The 22,636-nt window shown below is 39.2% G+C and overlaps 1 protein-coding gene across 13 annotated transcripts in view; it reads right to left on the reverse strand.

Annotated features, from left to right (window-relative positions):
• Nucleotides 1-22,636, reverse strand: part of PTPRM (protein tyrosine phosphatase receptor type M) — a 511,840-nt gene that overhangs the window by 58,076 nt on the left and 431,128 nt on the right. For all 13 annotated transcript variants that reach the window (XM_052787185.1, XM_052787177.1, XM_052787176.1 and 10 more), the window contains one exon: nucleotides 6,109-6,196. In XM_052787185.1, the coding sequence (XP_052643145.1) occupies nucleotides 6,109-6,196 (88 nt within the window). The remainder of the gene's footprint in view (nucleotides 1-6,108; nucleotides 6,197-22,636) is intronic.

Consider the following 22,636-nt stretch of genomic DNA (forward strand, 5'->3'; position numbering starts at 1 on the left):
GCTCAGTACCCATTTATTTGCAGTGGAGCTGGAGTGACTCCCTTTTTTAATTGCTTTGAAGACTCTAGTTAACTCCTTACTGCATGGCAACACTTCTTAATCTGAAAAAATTCTTTAGTCAACAAAAGAAGTGTTACTGTGTCTATGCCTGTGCTTATGTCAAGTAGATTTAAACCTAAGAGGTACACAAGCCATATATTCTTCCAACATGTACGCTGATTCTTAAATAGCCTCTAGGTTAACTGTCTAGATTTTTAGGGTATTTTTTTCCTTTATATTTCAGCTGCTCTTGACAATTTTTGTAGCTTTTAAATGCTCTCTTCTCCACCTCATTGTTATTTTGATACACTTCTATCAGGAGATCAAACTTAACTTCACACTGATCACTTAAGCTTTCAAAATTAGTTATGTTAGAATCTATTTTCTTTGCAGAAAATGGTAATAGATAATGATTATTTTATTCTTGCTCCCCTCATGTCACCTACAACATGTATATGCCAGCCTGCAGACCGTGATCTCAAACAAGCCCCTTGAGTAGCTGGTTGATTAGCATGCCTAGCCAATGACCCTTTCTTGGGATGTGTCCTGCTGATTCTTTGCAAATCAAGCCTTTTATAAATGTCTCATCTAAAATCTTTAGCTGCTTTTAAAAGCTGTGATCAATACTCTCATTTAGTCAGTATTGAGTTAGGTAAAAATAAGTACAAATGCTCTCCCATTCCAAAAATACCTCAAGATATCTCCTGAGGAAAAACCAATAGATTTTACCAAAATCCATGCACAACCCTACACAATTACAGCAGAAACAGAGTTTTTCTTAGGTAAAAAAAGATTCATTTAGCAGATTCATGCCGGTTTTAGTTCCTAATGAGAAAACACAAAGCTTTTTGTGTTCAGTAAAGAAGGAGCATGTTTTCTGTGGGTGACTGGACGGTGGTCATGATTCAGCTTGTTGATACAGTGGCTCACAAGTTGTAGCCACTTTCATACAGTGGTGTTGTGGTTTAACCCCAGCCAGCAACTAAGCACCAATGCAGCCACTCACTCACTTCCCCTCCACCCAGTGGGACTGGGGAGAGAATCGGAAGGAAAAAGGTAAAACTCATGGATTAAGATAAGAACAGTTTAATAGAACAGAAGGGAAGAAACTAATAATGATAATAATAACAATAATAAAATGACAGTAATAATAAAAGGATTGGATTATACAAAACAAGTGATGCACAATGCAATTGGTCACCACCCACTGACTGATGCCCAATTAGTTCCCAATCAGCGAACCCCCCCAGGCCAACTCTCCCCAGTTTATATACTGGGCATGACATTACATGGTATGGAATACCCCTTTGGCCAGCTTGGGTCAGCTGCCCTGGCTGTGTCCCCTCCCAACTTCTTGTGTCCCTCCAGCCTTCTTGCTGGCTGGGCACGACAAGCTGAAAAATCCTTGACTTTTAGTCTAAACACTACTTAGCAACAACTGAAAACATCAGTATGTTATCAACATTCTTCTCATACTGAATCCAAAACATAACACTATACCAGCTACTAGGAAGAAAATTAACTCTATCTCAGCTGAAACCAGGACAAGTGGGTAGGGCACGCTTGTAGCCAATTAAACACACATCACTTGGGTAATGTAAAGCATATCGCCATTTTGACAAGCTCCTGCAATGCTGGCCGCTTGGTGCTATTTTTTTAGTTCCCTCAGAGAACAATAATGACTACAAGCAATAATGTAACAGTAGTATCTTGGGGAAAATTTAAACAAAGAGGATAAATGGATGGAAAAAAATTGCATTAAATGCTTTACAGAAAAAAAATGTACATTTCATTACAATCATGTACCTATAGTCAGTGGCATCTGAACCATCACATTTTAAGTCTTTAAACACAGCATAAAAGGGCAATTTAGTAAAATGCTTTTCAGCTAAAGCAAATACTTTATACAACTATCTGGGACAAATTTTCAGAAGTGGACCACTAAAATTGTACTCTCAGGCTCTGCGACAAGCGATCATTTATCCAGCAGAAAAACACACAAAATAATTAAACAGTTAACTACCCCATTTGCATACATATATTTAGCAGACGACAAACTGTGGGCAGTTTCAGCCTCTCTTTTAAGATACTGCCTTTAACTCTAATGGATTTTAATTTTAACTTGTTATCTGTGTTTTCACAGACACATAAATAGGAAGTGTTATTGATAACAACTCCATCCAACTCTTTCCCTTTGCTAAATACTGAGGACATTAAAAGTAAATTGACATCTAAATGATCTGAGTTATATTTGCCCTCTCAGAAAGCCTTCAGTATCACTTGTAATTGCCATTGATTTGTGTGTCTAATATCTTTTACTTGTTTTCCCTTGGCTACTCATCACTTCATTACCTCAGACATATAGCACTAGCAGTCTTCTGTTTTCTTCAACCAAAGGGTGTCAAAGTGTAAGGTGATGCCTAACATGACTTTAAAGAGGAGACTGACAACACTAAAACTCACTAAAAGAGAAGATCTATTGTCATACGTTGGGACTGGAAACAAAATTTCACAAAGGAAGGACAAAAATGTAGCTTTTTGGTATTCTTATTTATGCCTTCAGTATTTTTACTTAAATGATAATAGTAATTTTATGTATTGCTACATCCTCACAAAATAACAACTTTGTTACACCTTAAAGATTGCTTGGAGGGAAACAAGCAAAACCACATCTAGCTAACTTATCTTCTTTTGCATATGCTCCAGCCCATCATGATATTCACATTTCCCTAGAAGATTCAATTTCCTTTTTCAGTAAGTAGCACAGTATACATCCAAAATACCCAGCAATACTATCACGTCCATTCAGAATGATGTGGCAGATGATAGCATCTCTTGCTTACCTTGCCTCTGCCTCCGCAAGCATTTCCTGTGGGTTCTCCTTCTGCAGCAAGTTACAGAGCTGTTTTCTCTTTGTAGACTGTCTCAGCCCAGCTGGGCCACAGTCATATAAGGGCCTATTCATATCACCTACTGTAGGTTACTAAGTTAGGAGCTGGTCTCTCTAGACTTGTTATGCAAGCACTGCAGAGAGGACCTCCTGAGGTGGTGATTCAGAAGCATTCAAATGGGCTCTACTTCGGAATAGTTTCTCTAGAAGAGCTGTCCTTCTCTCTGTCAAGTCCATGTGATTCGCTGATGAGGAAACTTAGCTAGATCTGTGCCTGGACAAGCACCTAGATTAGGTGCTGAAGTTAGGCAGTGTAAATACGCACTACATACTCCTTCCATAGGTCCTCCAAATGTTCAGACAATCAGTACTGTTTATTCTTCTATGCTGTCCCATGTACCTAGGGTTATACATGATTTCTAAATTCCAGCAGTATCATTAAATGATCTCTCCTTAAAGGCCATCATTCATTTTCATGCTTACAAAACTTCTGACATGCTGTGACCGCTGCTTTTTTCTCTGCTTATACCTGTTTCATGGTTATCTGGCTAGCTGGTAGAAACACACACACTTCATATCTTAAACTTAGATTTTGAAGGAACAATCAGGGAAGGGATCATCTCCTACATACACAATGGGAACTTACCCTTTAAGTGCAACAACACCAGTGTGTAAACAATAATATAATTTTACCAAACTTGTTATATTTTCTGCCCCCAAGTTCATATGCAGCATCTCTTGCCACATTTTGCAATCTTACAATGCCAGATATAGGGGTCATTCACCAAAGCATGCTATCATCTCCTCAAGTTATTTGATTATTAGTACATCTAATCTTTATCAAGCTTGGCATTTTTAAGTAAAACATACAGATTCTGTTTTTTTCCTTAGAGTCCGTCTAGCATTAAGAGGGTAAGTCAGGATAGCTGTCACTGTTATTAAGGAATACTTAAGCAGCAGTATTGTCCACCCCTACAATACACAGAACCCAATATCAAGGTACTAATACAACCATGGGTACTCTCTCACTAAGCTGCCACAAGCAGTCTGGGAGCTGTTAGAGCTGAGTACTGGTTAAAGGTGTCATTAGCCAAACATTGATTACAGGATTGAAGGTATACAGAGGGCTAGTTGAGAAAATGCATTAAATCTGACAGTTTTCTCAAAAAAAAAAAAGAAGTAACATCTTCCCTCACTTTTATCTTCCTCATTAGAGAAGAGGAATATAAGCCTGATGTGAGCACAGGGCTGATGGTCATTCTTATCCAGTTCTGAAGGGAAGTTAACACAGTGGACAATTATGTTGTCTCTTCCTCCTGTTCCCATGCTGACCCTGGTTCACCTTCATCCTTCGCTAAGCGAACTGATTTTTTTGTATATTTCTTTTTCTGTACGGGGGCAACTGATACTGGTGCAGGTTGGTCCGCTGGTTCAGTTGCAGTATCGCTCGCCGGGTTTTGGATAACCGCAGCTTCTGTCGCCAAGGTTTGGGTAGCTGCTGTGCTCATTGCCACGGCTGGAGGGGCTGCAGTGCCTGTTGCTGAGGTTTGGGTAGCCACAGTTCTCGTCGCTGGGGCTGGAGGGGTCGTGGTGCCTGTCACCAATGTCTGGGTGGCTGCAATGCTCGTCGCCGGGGCTGGAGGGGCCGCAGCACCCATTGCTGGGGTTTGGGTGACCGCAGTGCTCATCATTTTGTTGTTAGGTCCAGAGACCTTCTCTTCCCCTTGAGGGTACTGAGTTGTGTCGAACAGGGCTCGATAGGCATGGGCCAGGCCCCAGCACGTTGCAGTAATTTGTATCTCTCTGGAGCTGCCGGGGTGACAGCATACCTTTTCCAAATATTTTACTAGTTCTTCTGGATTCTGCACTTGTTCAGGGGTGAATTTCCAAAACATTGGAGGTGCTCACTTTTCTAGGTACTTGCCCATACTACCCCACACACCCTGCCACTCATAATTATCCAGCCTCGGGGCAGACCTCTGGGTGATCTTCTTAAATAGTTGTTTAACCTTAAACAAGAGCTGAACCACATTCAGGAGCATGCTAATTCCTAGCAGTAGGGCTAGGACCGTGCTGGTCTCAACATCCCAAGAGTATTCAAATTTTCCAAAATTCTCAAACACCATTGTAACTGGACTGAAAGAGAAAGGAGAGGGGAAGAAAGGTACCCCACCCATAGACTGGTTTTCCAAGGAGGAAAGGTAAATGGTATAATTATTAACAGTTTCCCACAGATGGCTCCTGCCGTATAAAGGTGACAATGCTGAGTGCAAATACCGGATTAATACCACAACTGATGACTTTATCATACCATAAACCAGTGTTATACAATACATCAAAGCGAAAACCTTAATCCACCTCCCATGGATGATAAGCAGCAGAAGAGGGACTACATACAGCAAGCGAGGTGATACATAACAGAACTTTAAAAACCAGAGCAACAACTCTAAGAACACATAAATCAACATAATGACCAGTGACTATTAGACCAATATAATGAATGCTTGTAACAAATTTGTTTTAACGAGCTCTGGTCAGGTTTGTCGTTATCTCAACCCTTCGTGCCCCACGTTGGGCGCCAAAAAGGACTGTTGTGGTTTAGCCCCAGCCAGCAACTAAGCACCACGCAGCCGCTCACTCACTCCCCCCCACCCAGTGGGATGGGGGAGAAAATCGGGAAAAAGAAGCAAAACCTGCAGGTTGAGATAAGAACGGTTTAATAGAACAGAAAAGAAGAAACTAATAATGATAATGATAACACTAATAAAATGACAACAGCAATAATGAAAGGATTGGAATGTACAAATGATGCGCAGTGCAATTGCTCACCACCCGCCGACCGACACCCAGCTAGTTCCTGAGCGGCGATTCCCCGCCCCGACTTCCCAGTTCCTATACTAGATGTGGCGTCACATGGTATGGAATACCCCTTTGGCCAGTTTGGGTCAGCTGCCCTGGCTGTGTCCTGTGCCAACTTCTTGTGCCCCTCCAGCTTTCTCGCTGGCTGGGCATGAGAAGCTGAAAAATCCTTGACATTAGTCTAAACACTACTTAGCAACAACTGAAAACATCAGTGTTATCAACATTCTTCACATACTGAACTCAAAACATAGCACTATACCAGCTACTAGGAAGACAGTTAACTCTATCCCAGCTGAAACTAGGACATCAACACTTACATGCAATGATATTTCCATATCTATTTTTCATTCTGTTCTCATCTTTCTTAGCGGAATCCCATGGTGCAGACTGTCCTTCAAAGAAACTCTAAAAAAGGAAAGAAAGTGACATTAAGAAAAGCATGCAGCAACAGTTACTTTACAGATAAACCAAGGAGAAAGGCAAACAGTACTTGCAGGTATGGTTGTTAAAGTGTCATTTAACTGATTCTTTTATTGAGCAAAAATATGAGTCTCCTGTTTAAATGGTATTTATGCATAGCTCCAGATGTTATCTAAAATTTGACATGAGATTATCTGTGTAATAGCAAGAAGAATTACTTGCACGTGAAATGCTATTAAACCTTTCCAAAGTTGCATGCTTGCAACACTAAGAGTCCTTCATTTGTGCTATCCAGATTCTCCACGTAATTCTCATACACACACAGAGCTGAAGGAGCTTCAATGTTGGAGTTGCTCCAGTATTTGAGTGCAGAACTACACACTGTACTAACATGTTTTATTTTTGACATATCCACAAATTTCAGTTACTTCTTGGCAGATTACCTCATGGATCTGTACATATATAGACATTTTTAAAAAATTTAGATTCAACTAGCATGTATGTGTCTTATTTTTTAAACATAATTTATGATACCACCAACATGATTATTTTGTCAGAGAATAAAAATAATGTGATTTTGTGAAAGATATAATCTAATATTCACCCAGCCTCTGTGCTGTAGTTAATAAATCTAATGTAAATAAGAAAGTTGAAGGTGCTAAAAATATATTTTTACATTACTAAAACACACAAGCTGTCAAAAGGGCTGCAAGCAAGTTGTTATGTCCTACCTATCCTGTGCATCCTGTGGTCTAAAAGAGCATTTGCACAATTTCTTAATTTACACACTGTATCTCTAAGTCATCTAATGTAGATGCATTTTATCATTTTGCATTGAAATATTAATCTAGTATTAAAAATATTTAGTTGCCAAACAAAGCAGTTCTATCAGGACAATGGCTGGTCTTAACTCATGTTTTGATCTTTTTACTACAATGACCAGTCGATTAAATCTTCTGATTCAAGAGGGACATGAATGTACATGATTTATTTTTCTGGTAACAGAAGCCAAAAAATGGCTAAAAGTCCTAAATTCAATAGGGAAAACTTCAGGAAGTTTGTACCTCTTGGAAGACCTCAAAACATTCTGAGTGGTTTAAAATAGATAATGTCCATTAAATGGACTACAATTAATGTCCTTTGCCCTCACACTTGAAATGCATTATTGAATCCCAATTATTTCCATTAGTAAAGAGCATAAAAATCAAAATAAACCCTTGATCTCTTACTGAAGTCAATGGAACACAGGGGCATTCAGTCTCTAAAACGAGTTTTCTTTTAATAAGTTCACTACAGTACTGGTTTCCAATTTATGATATGGAAACTCCTGGGAATACATGGATTATTTCTAAAAAGTTCATAAATAATAACTTAAGAAAAACAGAAGCCTTGTCAAAAGGCTTCAATTTGTTTGTCCTTCATCTCTCCACATTTAGAAAAATTTTAGAGGTTTGTAGATTGTAAAATGACTAAAACCCACTAATATAAATAAGTTTCTCCTTAATCACAGCATACCATCATTGGGTATGGCTCTGAGAAATGCAGATTGCTGTCAGGATAGAGAAGTGGAACCCTGTAAATCCTAAAATGATTTACAGCTTTGTGGCTGTTTACCAAAAAGGTGCCAATCATTATCTGATTATATATCTGCCAACGGCAGCTAAAGCAAGCAAGCCCTCCCACTTCAGAGCACTCTCAGCTCAGGCTGGATGGAAAATACTTTTGTAATAAGCCAGACTGAATGGCATAAGGAATTGCTCTCCACGGGCAAAGACCTATGCCTCAATTTCTTGCAGAGTTCACACTTACTCTCAGACAACACTGGATGGTGAACAATTAAACATAGTTAAAGGCAAAATAGGGATGGAAATGTTCAGCAACAAAGCTCCAAAGGCAGAACAAACTAATCATTCATCTGACTTAAAACTTGACCTGGTATCTTCCTCAGGATTTTGCGTTTCAGGCAGCTAGATAGACTACAGAGAATTCTAGTTTTCTTACAGTCCTTCTGCTACAGACTAGTACAGAATTGATCCATAAGACATTACCCAGTAAGTGGTTTTGGGTTTAATTCATTAAACATTACATATGCTGTTACAGAGAAAGAGTCCTGCTGATACAGCATCCAAGCCTACACCTTGAAATATGGAGGACCCAAATATACTGCTAGGGACTTCTTGCTTCTCCCTGTCCCACTAATGAACTTTTACAAAATTGCTTTAAACCAATCGATTAAAGTAAATCTCTGGAGACAGCTGGAAAGATTTTCACTGCATTGAATTCAGGGAAGATATACAATAGGCAATGTACTGGTTTGGGCAGCTCGTCTGCTTCTTCCCTGCTAATGTACGGGTTCAATTTCTCCCACCTGTTTGGAACTTCTGAAAACAATGATAAGCTTAATGAGCCTTACAGATAAAATATTTCCTAATAATATGTCTGCAACATAGTTCATTTTATTCTTTATCATAAATATATATCAAACCACACACAATAACGAAAAACAGGAGACAGATGTACGTTTCCAGCTGCTGCATATTGACTTCACTTTCTGTATTAAAAATGTATTATAGAAAAAGAACTCCAGATATATGTTTTTCTTTGGGTTTTTATCAATAAATTAATGGATGAAATAAAACCTATCATCACATACGGAAAATAGACGTAATTTATGTGGATCCATTTTTCTTTTTAATTCATTTTGGGATACACACAGGTATTTCAGTAAGAAGTGTACAGAAAAGATAATTTGAAGGAAGAGGTATTATCGTGCAAAAGCATAAAAAGAAACAGTTATTGTAAGACACAGCTGGAGTGTCACTTCCTGAATTCCCCACGTGCTGCCATTACACAAACTGCAACAGAATGATAATCCACAATGAATTATAAGGAGAAATCCCATTTGTCCCACAAATAAAAAACAGAGCAGATACCTCATAACAGATGATCTGTCAAGATCTTCCCTTACTTGTGAGAAATATACATTTCATTACAGAAATTTTTTTAATGTTTTTCCTGACATATCACTCTCCAGGGAGACTGCTGCACAGCAGCCCACACATTATTTTAGTGGTTATTCATTCTAATTCATCCTTAAAAGTTTTTTAAAAATGTGGACTATTAGAAAGAAATGTGCCCCCAGACAGCTTCATTCCACCAAATGTCTGGCAAGGGCAATGGAGAACTGAAAATGAGTGTAGGACATTTCTCAAATAATTTAAAATAAGTATTTCTGTAACTCAAATCACACAAAACCTTGCCTACCCAGCCTCCAGGATCTACTTGAAAAATGAAACACTTTTCAAGCCAGCTGTTGTTACAATATGCAATGTCAACTGTCATTCTGTTATTACAAAATATTTCAATAATCAGGATAAAACAGTTCCTGAAAAAAACTAAATTATACGGAACTGCATATGCAACATGAGAACTGGTCAGTGATGCAGCAGCAGGATCATCTTAGGATGAATGTGAAGCTTTTGCTTGCTTTAACTTAGTGCTGCAGTGGTTTCCATTAAAAATTAAATATTTGCCAAGGGCTAATTCACTGTGACCCTCAGACTAGAAAATAACTGCAATATCTCAAATGAGAGGGGAAGATAATAATTGCAAATACAGATTCTTTAAATTATTCCCTTTCCTCATTTAAAATTTATAAGACCAGAAAATATTGGAAGGGACCTATATAAAAGTACAGTTTGAAAGGCTGGAATGTGGAGAATAGGGTGAGATCTTCAGGATACAATTTGTAGCTCTCTTGATTGTTGTTTTTGGCAACACATTTTCCATCCTAGATTTTCATGCTTCTAATTAAGGATAGTAAAAATAATGCATCTTTGTAAGCACTTTAAGATCTACAAATGTAAAGTGTTGAGTGGAATTACTATTTTTATCATGAATCCAAAGCCAAGAAGCAACTTTTTCAAAAAATACTTCGTAGTTGCTAGGTGACAACAGTGTAGACTCCTACAATGTCATTTACAAAATGCAATGTCTTACAAGCAAAGAAATGAGAAGTTAAGAACATCATAAATCTTGCTCTGCCTACTTAATAAGCAAGAATATTATGTACAGAAATGCGTATTTCACTGTGTAACAATCTTAAGTTTGATCTGTGAATTTGTTTTTAAATGTGTGACTCTATGATGTCTGATTTTCCTGATTGACCCTAAGTTTCTTCACTGATAACATCAATTTTTCCATTGCTATTTCTAGATAACCAGATTAAGATGTACTTTAGCAAAATGAGTAATTTGACCCATTCAGTTCTAAATGCCTCTGGATTTGTTTTTAAGCTACATGCAGAGAGTTACACACACTGTCTACTTTAGGCCAGACCAGATAACTAATGGTGGTCCTAATGGAGATCCTTGTCTAAATTTAATTAGCTATAGAGGAAACTTGTATTTCTACCATAGGTTCGAGTTGTAGCTAAATTAGATGCCTATAATGCCCTGATTTGGATAGTGAAGATACATCATTAGTTTTACCTAAATATATCACCCTTCACTAGTGCTGTGTCCTCTTTATATGTGGAGATTACAGATGGAAAAAAATGCATCCATTAAGCTCTGAGTTAAGATCCTAGCATTGCATTAGACTCTTCTTTGTATTTACAAACCCTAGTAAACACACATTTTATTTTAAGCAAGTCCATAAATGTTTGGAGGACAAGGACCTTCAGGCTCATTTAATGAACAGTGCAAGATTTATGAGTACAGTAGATCTGTCAGTTCATTGGTTTTTCAGTGTTCAGAATCTGCAAAATATCTGGCATGCGAGGATGTTCTTGTTACTTAACAACATTAACTGTTTTTTTTAAACAGAAAATTAAAATAATCACATTCAGTTTGTTGATAACTGAGTATTTAGATTGTTAAGGAATTAAGAAGGAAGAGTCATTGATAGTTACGTTAAAGAAATTGCAGAGAGGTCCAAGCTATGAAACAACATTTTTAATCTTCTAGTCACTTTGAGGAAAGATTTTATCATTGAAAATGCATCACCTGCAAGTAATAGATCACCCCAAGTGTTTGTGAGCAGTGGTAAATGATTTCACTGATGGAAACCCACTGTATGCAAGCAGCTCTTCATACTTCAATCATTGCTTTGGTCACTGAAAGCATTTGTGGATGACAGCGTGCCACTAGAGAATATATTCACCATCGGTTTTTTCTCCTCTGTCAGTTTCAGTCACTGAGAATTATGTCCAGTTTTCAAATAATGGAATTAAAAAAACCCATTTTACTATGCCTGCCCTTGAAAACTGTCTGTTGCAAGAGCCAATGTGAAAATCTGTCTAATCAATGTAAACTGCCTTCAGCAGATATAAAGCATTTACCAGTGTGTTACTGTAACCTAGGTCTGAACATGGAAGAAAAAAAAGCCAGTAAAGATTGTTGCAAATAGAATACATTGATGTTATCGCCAAACCTGCCTCATTGTTTGGAATTTTCTGAAAAAATTAGGCTGATAGTTTACATAAGGTTTTCTGAGTGTGAGATAAATGGTGCAAATCAGTCTTAAAGCAGATATACAGTTATAGTCTGACACACAGCAACTCTCTAATATTGTTCCTGATGCTCCTTTATGTGGTTGTACCTCCTTGAACTCATGTTAAAAAAAAAAAAGAAACATCCATTCATAAAGGCTTGCATAGCCAGAGGTGGGAAACAGAGTCTTTTCCTTCTTGGGTATCTATATTACCCACAAGAAGCATACAAAAGCAAAAGTCCTTCTGGTCTTTTGAGACACTGAACATCATAGTCACTGCCTACATTAAATGTTGAAATGGAAGGGGAACTGTTACCTCCTCCACTGACTAACTGCAGCATAACTTACCATTCAGATTTCAAAAAAAGGGACTAAAACCACATGGTAAGACAAAATCTGGTACTAATTCTGTCATTGTATTGGTGTGCTCATTTTTCAGCGGCAAGATGCTTTAAGTTACTATATTTTCTAATGCATTTGTATTTTTTCAAGTCACAGGCTTTGGTACTCCCTGGACAGCTGGCCAGTCTAGTCAAGCTACAGCTGCATAATGAAAACATATTAAAATGACTGAACTGCTTTGGTGTGGTATCTTTAATGACAGGGATACTTGTTGCAGTTAGCATGAGATAGCTCTAGTTGACAATAGCATTAGCAAATGCATATGAAATTTAGTTAACACTATAGGATAACAGATTAGCTCAGTTATAAGAACAGAGAAGTAACTTAAGTGAAAGTGACTTGTCAGTCACTGTGAGAGCTGTGAAGGTGTTGCACACCTTCAGGAATAGCAGATTGTGAGTGCCAGCCATGGTGAAAGCTAGTTTTTAGGCACCAAGTGCATTTGGACAAGATAATCAAGAATTAGGTATTCTTTTCTACCCAGTCCTGTATCTGACGGTGTCCTGGGTTGCTTGGGGAGAGGACCCAGAGGACAAGGGAGGAGGCCCCCTGTGAGGCACTGAAGGAGAACACATGGCATGGCTGGATTCACCATGCAGACCCACCCAAATTCTCTCCTGGACCATGTCTTCTCTCCTGCAGAACAGGGAAGTTGTGCAATTTGTAAAATTGCCTGTATCTGTGACTGAAATATTTTGGTAGCTGAGTACATTTAGTCTCCAATGACCAATTGTCATTTGGTCTTAAACCATGACAATACTGCAAAAGGGAGTGTCATGGAGTACTTCTATAATAACTAACAAAGAATTACTTTCCATTTATTTTTTAAACCAACCTATTTATGAGATTTGCTGATGCCATTTCTTATCTGGGTATCTAACACTGCCACACCTGAAGTTCACTTTTAAGATTCAACAGCAGGAATAGAAATCTTTATAGATTCTGCAGAAAGCTTTAAAAATTTGATAGATAACCTAGTTTCTATAGGCTTTCAGAGCCATTTCCATTTTACCTACTTAAGTTTTAAAAACTCCATTACTTTCATTCCTTTAAAATTCTTTAAGACTGCCATATAAGGAAAGATTTTAGAAATATGGTGAAATGTGAATTAGTAAGAGGACTGCAATAGAACATACAATTAAAATTCTAATTTAGAAACTTATTCCCTAGCATACTAGATAGCAATAACTTGACCTCATTAATCTTCCAGATTTATCTCCAGCAGAAAAATATAGTATGTTGATGGGATTTTATGATCCTTTTTTTATAGAAGGGACCCTCTGGGTACAATATGCACACTTGCACTGTAACTAATATGCAGGTTATATTATTTTTAACTTGTGTGTAAAAAAAATTAAAGTTGGTCTCAAGCAGTACTTATTTCCTCTCATGAAAACAGATTTCCTGCTTTTGGGGGGATTTATCAAATAGTTTTCATGTACAGCACATGGGATTTTCATATGTCCCCATTCCTCCCTGTTTTGGGTTTGTGTGGCAGGTTTTTGGTAGCGGGGGAGGGGGCCGCAGGGGTGGCTCCTGTGAGAAGCTGCTAGAAGCTTCCCTGGCTCCAAGTCGGACCTGCCTCTGGCCAAGGCCAAGCCCATCAGTGACGGCGGTAGCATCTCTGGGAGAACAGATTTAGGAAGGGGAACCTGCAGCAGGGGAGGAGATTGGAATGCGAGAGAAACCCCTCTGCAGATACCGAGGTCAGTGAAGAAGGTGGGGGAGGAGGGGCGCCTGAGACGGTGGATGCCCCTGCAGCCCGTGGTGAGACAGCAGGCTGTCCCCCCCGCAGCCCATGGAGGGGAGCGGGGGAGCAGATGCCCACCTGCAGCCCGGGGAGGACCCCACACTGGAGCAGGGGGATGCCCCCCAAGATAGCCGTGACTCCATGGGAAAGCCCGCGCTGGAGCAGTCTGTGCCTGAGGGACTGCAGCCTGCAGAAAGGACCCATGCTGGAGCAGCTCGTGAAGGACTGCAGCCTGTGGGAAGGACCCATGCCAGAGAAGTTTGTGAAGGACTGTCTCCCGTGGGAGGGACCCCCCGGTGGAGCAGGGGCCGAGTGCGGAGTCCTCCTCCCCCTGAGGAGGAAGGAGCGGCAGAGACCAGGTGTGGCGAGCTGACCCCAACCCCCATCCCCTGTTCCCCTGCGCCGCCGGGGGGAGGAGGTGGAGAGAACCGCGAGTGGGGTTGAGCCCAGGAAGAAGGGGGGGGTGAGGGGGAAGGTGTTTTAAGATTTGGTTTTACTTCTCAATATCCTGTTTTGATTTGATTGGTAACAAGTTAAATTGATTTTGTTTTTTTTTCCCTGAGTCAAGTCTGGGTTTTGCCTGTGACCATCAGTGGTGAGTGATCGCTCCCTGTCCTTGTGTCAACCCGTGAGCTTTTCTTTAAATTTTCTCCTCATCCCACTGGGGCTGCACTGGGAGGAGTGAGCAAGCGGCTTCATGGTGCTTTGTTACCAGCTGGGCTTAAACCATGACACTCCCCCACTTTTTTTTTAACACAATATGTAATTAAAAGTTTTGTTCACAACTATCACACCTCGTACATTTTTAAGAAGACAGTGAACTTGAGCAACACTCATGACTGTAATGTCTGTAAACATAAAGTGAATGAACACAGGCTACACTGAATACCAACTACTTTTGTGCTTTGATAGGAAACCTCTTCTGGGGAAATACAGAAAGACATTGATCACCACACAGGCACTACCCACCCTTTTGTGAACAAAATTATCCGCTTCATTATTCGGTAACACTGCTATCTCCTTGCTTCCTCCCTACGTTGTTCCAAAGGATGTAATTACACGTGTTAATTGCACACTACACCAGTAAAAGATGGTGCAGAGTTATTTATTTCTTACTGAGAATTCCTACTTATCAAGACACAGGTATTTACACAAAAGGGACAGGACTCAAGGTTACATAGTGCACTGAATGTGTAGATAAGGTTTTAAGATAAATTCTGAGTTAACTTTTTTATACCATCTTTGGAAGGGTAACATGTAAATACCTCAAATGACTTGGAGAGAAGGAAAATACTCAGCCTGATCACTATGACATGGTTTGAATGAGGCCAAAAAGGAGAGGTATCTTAAGATATTGAGTGAAGGCAAAGACATTAACTCTGAGCTAATGCAGGTATCCAAGATACCATTACAACAATCTAACTATGACTTAATTCAGGGAAGTTAACAACACTGTTATTGTTATTATTAATGGTGATGATGATGATGATAACGTGCTTCTTTTGCTCCCGCCTTGGAAAACTTACCTCACTTTCCTGTATTAGAGGACAAGGTATCCAAAGTAGCTATTGGCTGCCAAATTATCAGTGTAATCACTCCTTTTTCCAACGTCACTGTGGTAACTTCTGGTGCTCTTTTGTTGCAGTTGTTTTACAAGTAGCCACAATGACAGACCCCTAGAACTTCCAGACTAAGCAAGTTGCAATATTGCTGTTAATGGTGCCACAGGCTTTGATTTTTTGCTTCACAGATCTGCACTACTTGCTAAGACTCCTTGAGACTTCCTGTTGAGTAAGCTTTGCAGAAGAGAAGATATGACATCCTGTTTTACCTAGCAGCAGTTTCCTCCAACTCCTCTTTCCTCCTTGGCTGCAACTCTGCTTCTCACTTCCTTTCCCTCTGTTTGAAGTTACTTACATTTACATAAGGATGTCTGTATGCCTGTGCATTGCTACTCTATTAGAATTTGGAAAACAGTGGGTTTGTCTCTTGTTTTTTGTTTCCAATTTTTAATCAAGAAACTCTTTTTCAAGTGCCTTTCTGCCAAGCAAAACATTCCTTCCACAATACTACTTAGAACTCAGAAGTACATCACTCCTAGATTTTCTCTGTTGAACTCAGAACATTAGCAGGCAGATGGATTCCACAAAGTGTTTTTAGGTACCTTAGAGCTTTGAGAATATTATTTGGGATCTTTTTGTGCACTTTAAATTTTAATTCAAAAAACTAATAGAAGATTTAAATATTTCTTCTCAGTCTAGCCCATTTTTCCTCCTAAAGATTAGCACTATGATATTTGATTTACTTTACAAATAATAAAAGCATGCCTCAGGAAATGGTTTCAAAGAGCTAATGAAATGTTACTAAAGCAGAGCATAAAGATACAATGTGCTATGAAAAAAGTAGGCAAGAACCACAGATTTTTTTTCTTGCTATAGTAAAGAAGAGTTTGCAATTGGTTGTAAATATAACAAGAAAGAAAAAAAAAAAGAAAAAGAAATTAAAATGAAAAATACAGAGAGAGAGAGAAAGAGAGGGGAGAAGAAGAAAAGACAAGCATTTTTTTCAGTCATCAGAAGAAAAATAATAGCGTGCATTTAACTGTAGTAGTAAGCTTTGTGTTGTAGTCATAACTTTCTGTTCACTTATGTTTTATGTAGTGATTGATGAGAGCTACTCCACTCATTGCCTACATATGCTATGTAATGCACAAAACAAGGCTTAGGAATTCCAAGAAACTCCTTCTGAAGTAAGTGGGAAATACTTACTTTCCATGGCGAAATACTTACTTTCCATGACTTGATTGACACTGTAGGCCAGGACACTACTCTTTGAGCAACTATATTATTTGAAGAGGTACTATTTATTTAATACTGGTGCAATTCTGTCATCTGATTGCTGAAGATTATTTCTAATGAAAGGTGATCAACACTAAACTGGTGGACGCATATGCTGATAAGAAAAGTGACTTCTGACACATTTCTACCTAAGCCAGTAATATTTCTGCCTGATTTTATCTGAATAAATAATTGTAATTGTAATTGAGACAGTATGCTGAGGTCAGAATTCACGTGAACTGCCTGGCTTTTTAAATTATCAGCTGACCTAAGCATAGAAAACTGGATAACATCTTCAAATCCCCTGTAAAGACAAGCTGTTTCTGATTTAGAACCACACAATTTGGAAAAACCTTGAACATAATAAAGTTCCCTGAAGCAACAGAAAACAGCATGTGGAGAAACGAAACAAAAGCAAACAAATGTTGAATTTGAAAAGTGAACAAACCCCCTCCTATCTTCATCTAAGTTGTAATGTACACACAGCTGATCTAACCTTTCAGAAGTGATAAAGCACCCCTCAGATTTTGCTAACTAAGTGAGCCTCAAGGGTTTTCATGAGTGTATCTAGGCTGCTCTAGTTAATATAGTTTGGATAGAAGATAAGAAAGAAACAAAGCTCACATAATAAGATTTTAATTTTGCTACAGGGCGACACTGACATCATATTAAACTACAAGATAAAAGCCAGAGTACACTGGCATGAACAGATGGAACACGAATATTTTCCACACTGCTATTTTTTCCAGTGGATAAGATAGTACTTCTCAAGGGAAGTAAGAGTAGTAGGGTAGGCTAAAATAGATAACGGTCTACTTGCAGTGCCGTTTCATAAAAAGGATAGCACTTCATTGTGCTGGTTCATTACATTTTTTGATCTTCACAGGAAACTTTGGTGCTTCAATGTCTGCTTTGATTGTTTGCAAATACACTATTTGCTAGCATATATAAAGACAATTATTCATTCCTCTAGGCTTGACGTTTAGCCCAGTATTTTCCTTGTTCTAGAGAAAAAGATCTCCTTCTATCTAAAGCTACGTGTCTACTTCCCACTTTTCCTGGCTGGCATCCAGTCCCTGCGCCTATCGTTTGCTACGCTGTTCTGCTCAGGGGACAGCAGTAAAGGGTCACAGTAGAGCCACTGAGTGCTTCCAGTGATGGGAACTCCTGCTATTTCACTATTCAAAACTCCTGGCTCTGGCTTTTTAAAGTTATGTTTCCTTTTCCCAGACAACCCTCTCCAGGGTCTCACTCAATAATTCCTTCCTGCCAATCATCTTCCCTTTGGACAGCTACACACTTACTGGAAAGGAGTGGGTGGGTAAGAACTTTGAAAAAAAATGGTGTTGGTCCTAGATGATTCCACACCTCTCTGAGAAACTCTTGAAAGGATAATACAGAGTATGTAAGAGCATATAAAGATAATCAGCATAAACATGGTAGTGGTAGTAATGGGATTGATAATGATAAGTGTTGCTGTTGCCCAATCATTTTTAGCATGCTCACTGTATACTGACAGCAGCGCTTCAATACAGCCCCAAGACTACTTGTTAGAACAAAGCGTCTGGTTAGGTGCACTAATGAATAGCAGCAGCTCACCAACCTGAATTGTCCTATTTTGATGTCTGAAATGTATACACAGCACTTTCTAATTCCAAGAGAGGTATCCCTCCAGCAATTTATCAAGCAGGCTTAAAACCAGACAGTTTATTAAAATATAAAACACATGGGATCACAGGCTACTCAAATGACCCAGACTCAGCTAATGGATAAGGTGAAGTAGAAGTACTCTGGGTTACAATGAGGGAGGGGCAAAACGGGTTGCCGTCCCTAAACACTGTCACTTGAGGACCACTTCTGCATCATTAATCTAACATCATGTATGTGGTACTACTATTTTGTCAACAGAAAAGTACAAACACACCGTACACAACTGACAGTTTCACTACGGCATGTATCCACAGGAGCTTGTCAATGGACATTTGGATTGTCCAACTCTATTTCCATGTAATCAACTAGTTTATTCCTCATGCCTAAGAATGAAACTTTCAAAGAGCTTTGAGAAGTCTTCTAAGCTTGTATTGACCTTATGCCATACAATGGAGATCTCTGAATGTCCCAGCGCAAATGTCTCTTCTTCCTTCTTAATTATCATTCACACAGCATACATTCAGAGAATATGCTCTGCAAGTGAAATTACTGGACTAACTAACAGAAAAAAATCAATATCATCTCCAGCAATAATGACAGAGGTGGCAATTTGAGTGCCATCAGTTACTTACTGGGCAGCTGTGCAACAAGAATGTCTCTTCTGCTCTAGTTTGATAGTGTTTTACACTTGCTATGTACAAGTAACAGCACAATTTAGTAAAATAATGAACCAAACATGGTATTTGCAGAAAACAGACTCTGGCAAAAAAAGGGAAGAGAAGTGCCATTGTTTGACAGGACCGTCTTTTTACTAAAGGACAATATGGTGAGGACATGAAGGTGAGTTGTTCATGGAGTAAGGGCGCTAACTGAAAAGTTACAAAGTCCATGTAACACAAATGGAGTATGAAATAAGAAACTTAACAAACAAATAAAGGGTTAGTCACAGAGAAAAAAATAGTGCAAAATATTGTTCACATTCACAGCTTTAAGAACAGAAAAGGAGTAATCATAGTTCTGCACTTGGATCACACCCATGACATTATTCTGTGGATTTCTTCCTGATGTGCAGGACCCTTGTGAACATGTCACCTAGCTGCTCTTTTTTTCAGATACTGATCCTGCTGAGTATCAAAACAATTCTTCAGTAACGAAGATTGAGGTTTAACAACTTAATGTATAACTTTGTTTTTTTGCAATCTGCTGCTTCAGTTTCTTCTTTGCATAAACTGAGCAAAATACAGCAATTTATCAGCTGTCCATGGACATTTCACGATTTATATACATTGCAGCTCTATATTTTTATTCTATATTTCCTTTCACTAGAACACTACACTCAAGCTAGATTAATTGAGGCAAGCCAACATTATAAAAGCTCTGTTGAATAGCAGCAGATGCCTTTATTCTCTGCATTCCTCCATAAAACAAAACTTTAAAATTTGAGTCTCTATATAAATATTTCCCTTACAAGACAATACAAAGATTCCAGGCATCTGTCTCTCATTAAACCAATTACTAGTTGTTTAAAAAAATCCAATAAAGTCTATATTTATCAGATTTCTTAATGAAAGTATTATTAGACTCTATGTGACAAGTTCTGCCAAAGGAACCAGATAAAATGATGAAGAGTGAGCTAGATGGACAAGAGTGACTTGGCACTGAAGCGTTCCAGTCCTGACATTTGGTGGAAGTTCCAATTTTGAGACAAACACCCATTCAAACAACAGGGGAAGATTTATGGCTATGAGATTCAGAGATGTCAGCTCAGTAGGGACTAGACTTTCAGCTGGAGTATGAGAGAGGACATATACTAGGGAGTATACAGCTGGAGCGTTAGGGAGGTCAATACTGGGTTGAATCCTGTTTAACATCTTCATTAATGACCTGGATGATGGGGCAGAGTGCACCCTCACCAATCATAGAAATATTTAGGTTGGAAAAGACCCTTAAGATCAAGTCCAACCGTTAACCTGACACTGCCATCTCCACCACTAAACTATGTCCCTAAACCACATCTACACATCTTTTAAATACCTTCAGGGATGGTGACTCAATCACTTCCCTGGGCAGCCTGTTCCAATGCCTGACAAGTGAAGAAATTTTTCCTAGTATCCAATCTAAGCTTTCCCTGGTGCAACTTGAGGCCGTTTCCTCTCATCCTACCACTTGTTACTTGAGAAAAGAGACTGACACCCACCTCGCTACAACCTCCTTTCAGGTAGTTGTAGAGAGTGATAAGGTCTCCCCTCAGCCTCCTTTTCTCCAGACTGAACAACCCCAGTTCCCTCAGCTGAAGAGAAGGAAATGTCTCCATTTCTTTTAATGCTGGATACAGGAGTCATTTGAATGCAGACTGTGGTACGGAAATTTTACCTGACAGCTCAATGATTAGGACACCTTCCTGATACTAGCAATTTGCTGGACATGGGACAGTAGTCTTTAAAATGAGGTTTCAGCCCAAATTGCATCAAAACTAGAAATGTCCTGGAATTACCTAACATAAGTGACAAAAAAAGATTTGTCTTCCAAAACAAAACAGGCTCTTGGGACACTGGGATGGTAAAAATAATCAAGTTAGTTGTCCTGGTTTCAGCTGCGATAGAGTTAGTTGTCTTCCTAGTAGCTGGTACAGTGCTATGTTTTGAGTTCAGTATGAGAAGAATGTTGATAACACACTGATGTTTTCAGTTGTTGCTAAGTAATGTTTAGTCTAAAGTCAAGGATTTTTCAGCTTCTCATGCCCAGCCAGTGAGAAAGCTGGAGGGGCACAAGAAGTTGGCACAGGACACAGCCAGGACAGCTGACCCAAACTGGCCAACGGGGTATTCCATACCATGTGACATCATGCCCAGTATATAAACTTGGGGGAGTGGGGGTGGGAGGAATAGCCGCTCGGGGACTAACTGGGCGTCGATCGGCGGGTGGTGAGCAATTGCACTGTGCATCACTTATATATTCCAATCCTTTTATTATGATTATTGTCATTTTAATATTGTTATTATTATCATTATTAGTTTCTTTTTTTCTGTTCTGTTAAACTATTCTTATCTCAACCCACGAGTTTTAATTCTTTTCCCAATTTTCTCCCCCATCCCACTGGGTGGGGGGGGAGTGAGTGAGTGGCTGCGTGGTGCTTAGTTGCTCGCTGGGGTTAAACCACGACATTAGTAAAGGACAGTAAGATACTAAAAGACAGTAAAACTGATTCAGCCTCAGTGAACCTTAAACTCTAGATTCCTCCCACACTTACAGTATCCCACTGCTAACAACATTTAAGGTTGCAGGAGAAACCTTTTAGTAGCTCTAAGCTGCCTGGATTTAGTGCAAATCTGTCAGTGTAACATGGTGGTCCCATGTCCCACTCTGGCTCCCTACCTAGCCCTAAGTCAACCTCTGTAAGCTGAATCTTTGCTCCTTAAGAATATATTTAAAAGTATATCTGAGACTGTTGTGGTTTAACCCCAGCCAGCAACTAAGCACCACGCAGCCGCTCACTCACACCCCCCCCCCCCAGTGGGATGGGGGAGAGAATCAGGAAAAAAAAAGTAAAACTATGTGTAGTCATAATAGCTGGCATCTAAACTTGCTGTTATCAGTTAAAATACAAATACTTGATATGATACCAGATCAAACTTGAATTTTAGCATAAACCACAATAACTTTCCTCTTCTTCATTAGAAGATGCTGAAACTTTTCTAGGCATGGGCAGAACTGTATGGTGAATGGAGTACTTAATTACTTTACGCACATGCATTTTTTTAGCTTTTTAAAATGTGGTATGTATTAGTGGCATTAAAAATACTACTTTCTATGGTACATTTTTTTCCTTTTTCTCCATCGAAATAGAGAGGAAAGCAACTTTTTTTTTGCTTTTTTATATTATTGCACCACTAAGCTTGAGCACTCCAACACACTGCTCCTTCATGCTAAAACAGTCATATGGGTAGCACCATTCAAATCTTTCATGACACCAAAAAAATCATGTTACTATTAAACTTCTAGATTAGTCAGTCAGGTTTCCAGGGACTCTGGCACTTGTCACACAATCCCAGAGACACGGAATCACTACCCTAGTATAACTTCTTCCCACAGGTCTTTCCACACCATGGCCTCCCCAGTCAGCACATCTCCACTGTTTTTCTGTGGGAAAAAGAAGAGTGCTGCTAGCTGAAAGGAGTAAAGCAGGAATGTAGTCCACCTCCTGTTCCTCACTTGTCCTGGTGTTAGGGAGGAAGACCCGTACCCACTGTCCTGCCTGCTGCGCTTGGGAGAAAGGAGGTGGCAATGGCAGAA

The sequence above is a fragment of the Harpia harpyja genome, chromosome 5 (assembly GCF_026419915.1).
Source record: "Harpia harpyja isolate bHarHar1 chromosome 5, bHarHar1 primary haplotype, whole genome shotgun sequence".
NCBI lineage: Eukaryota > Metazoa > Chordata > Aves > Accipitriformes > Accipitridae > Harpia > Harpia harpyja.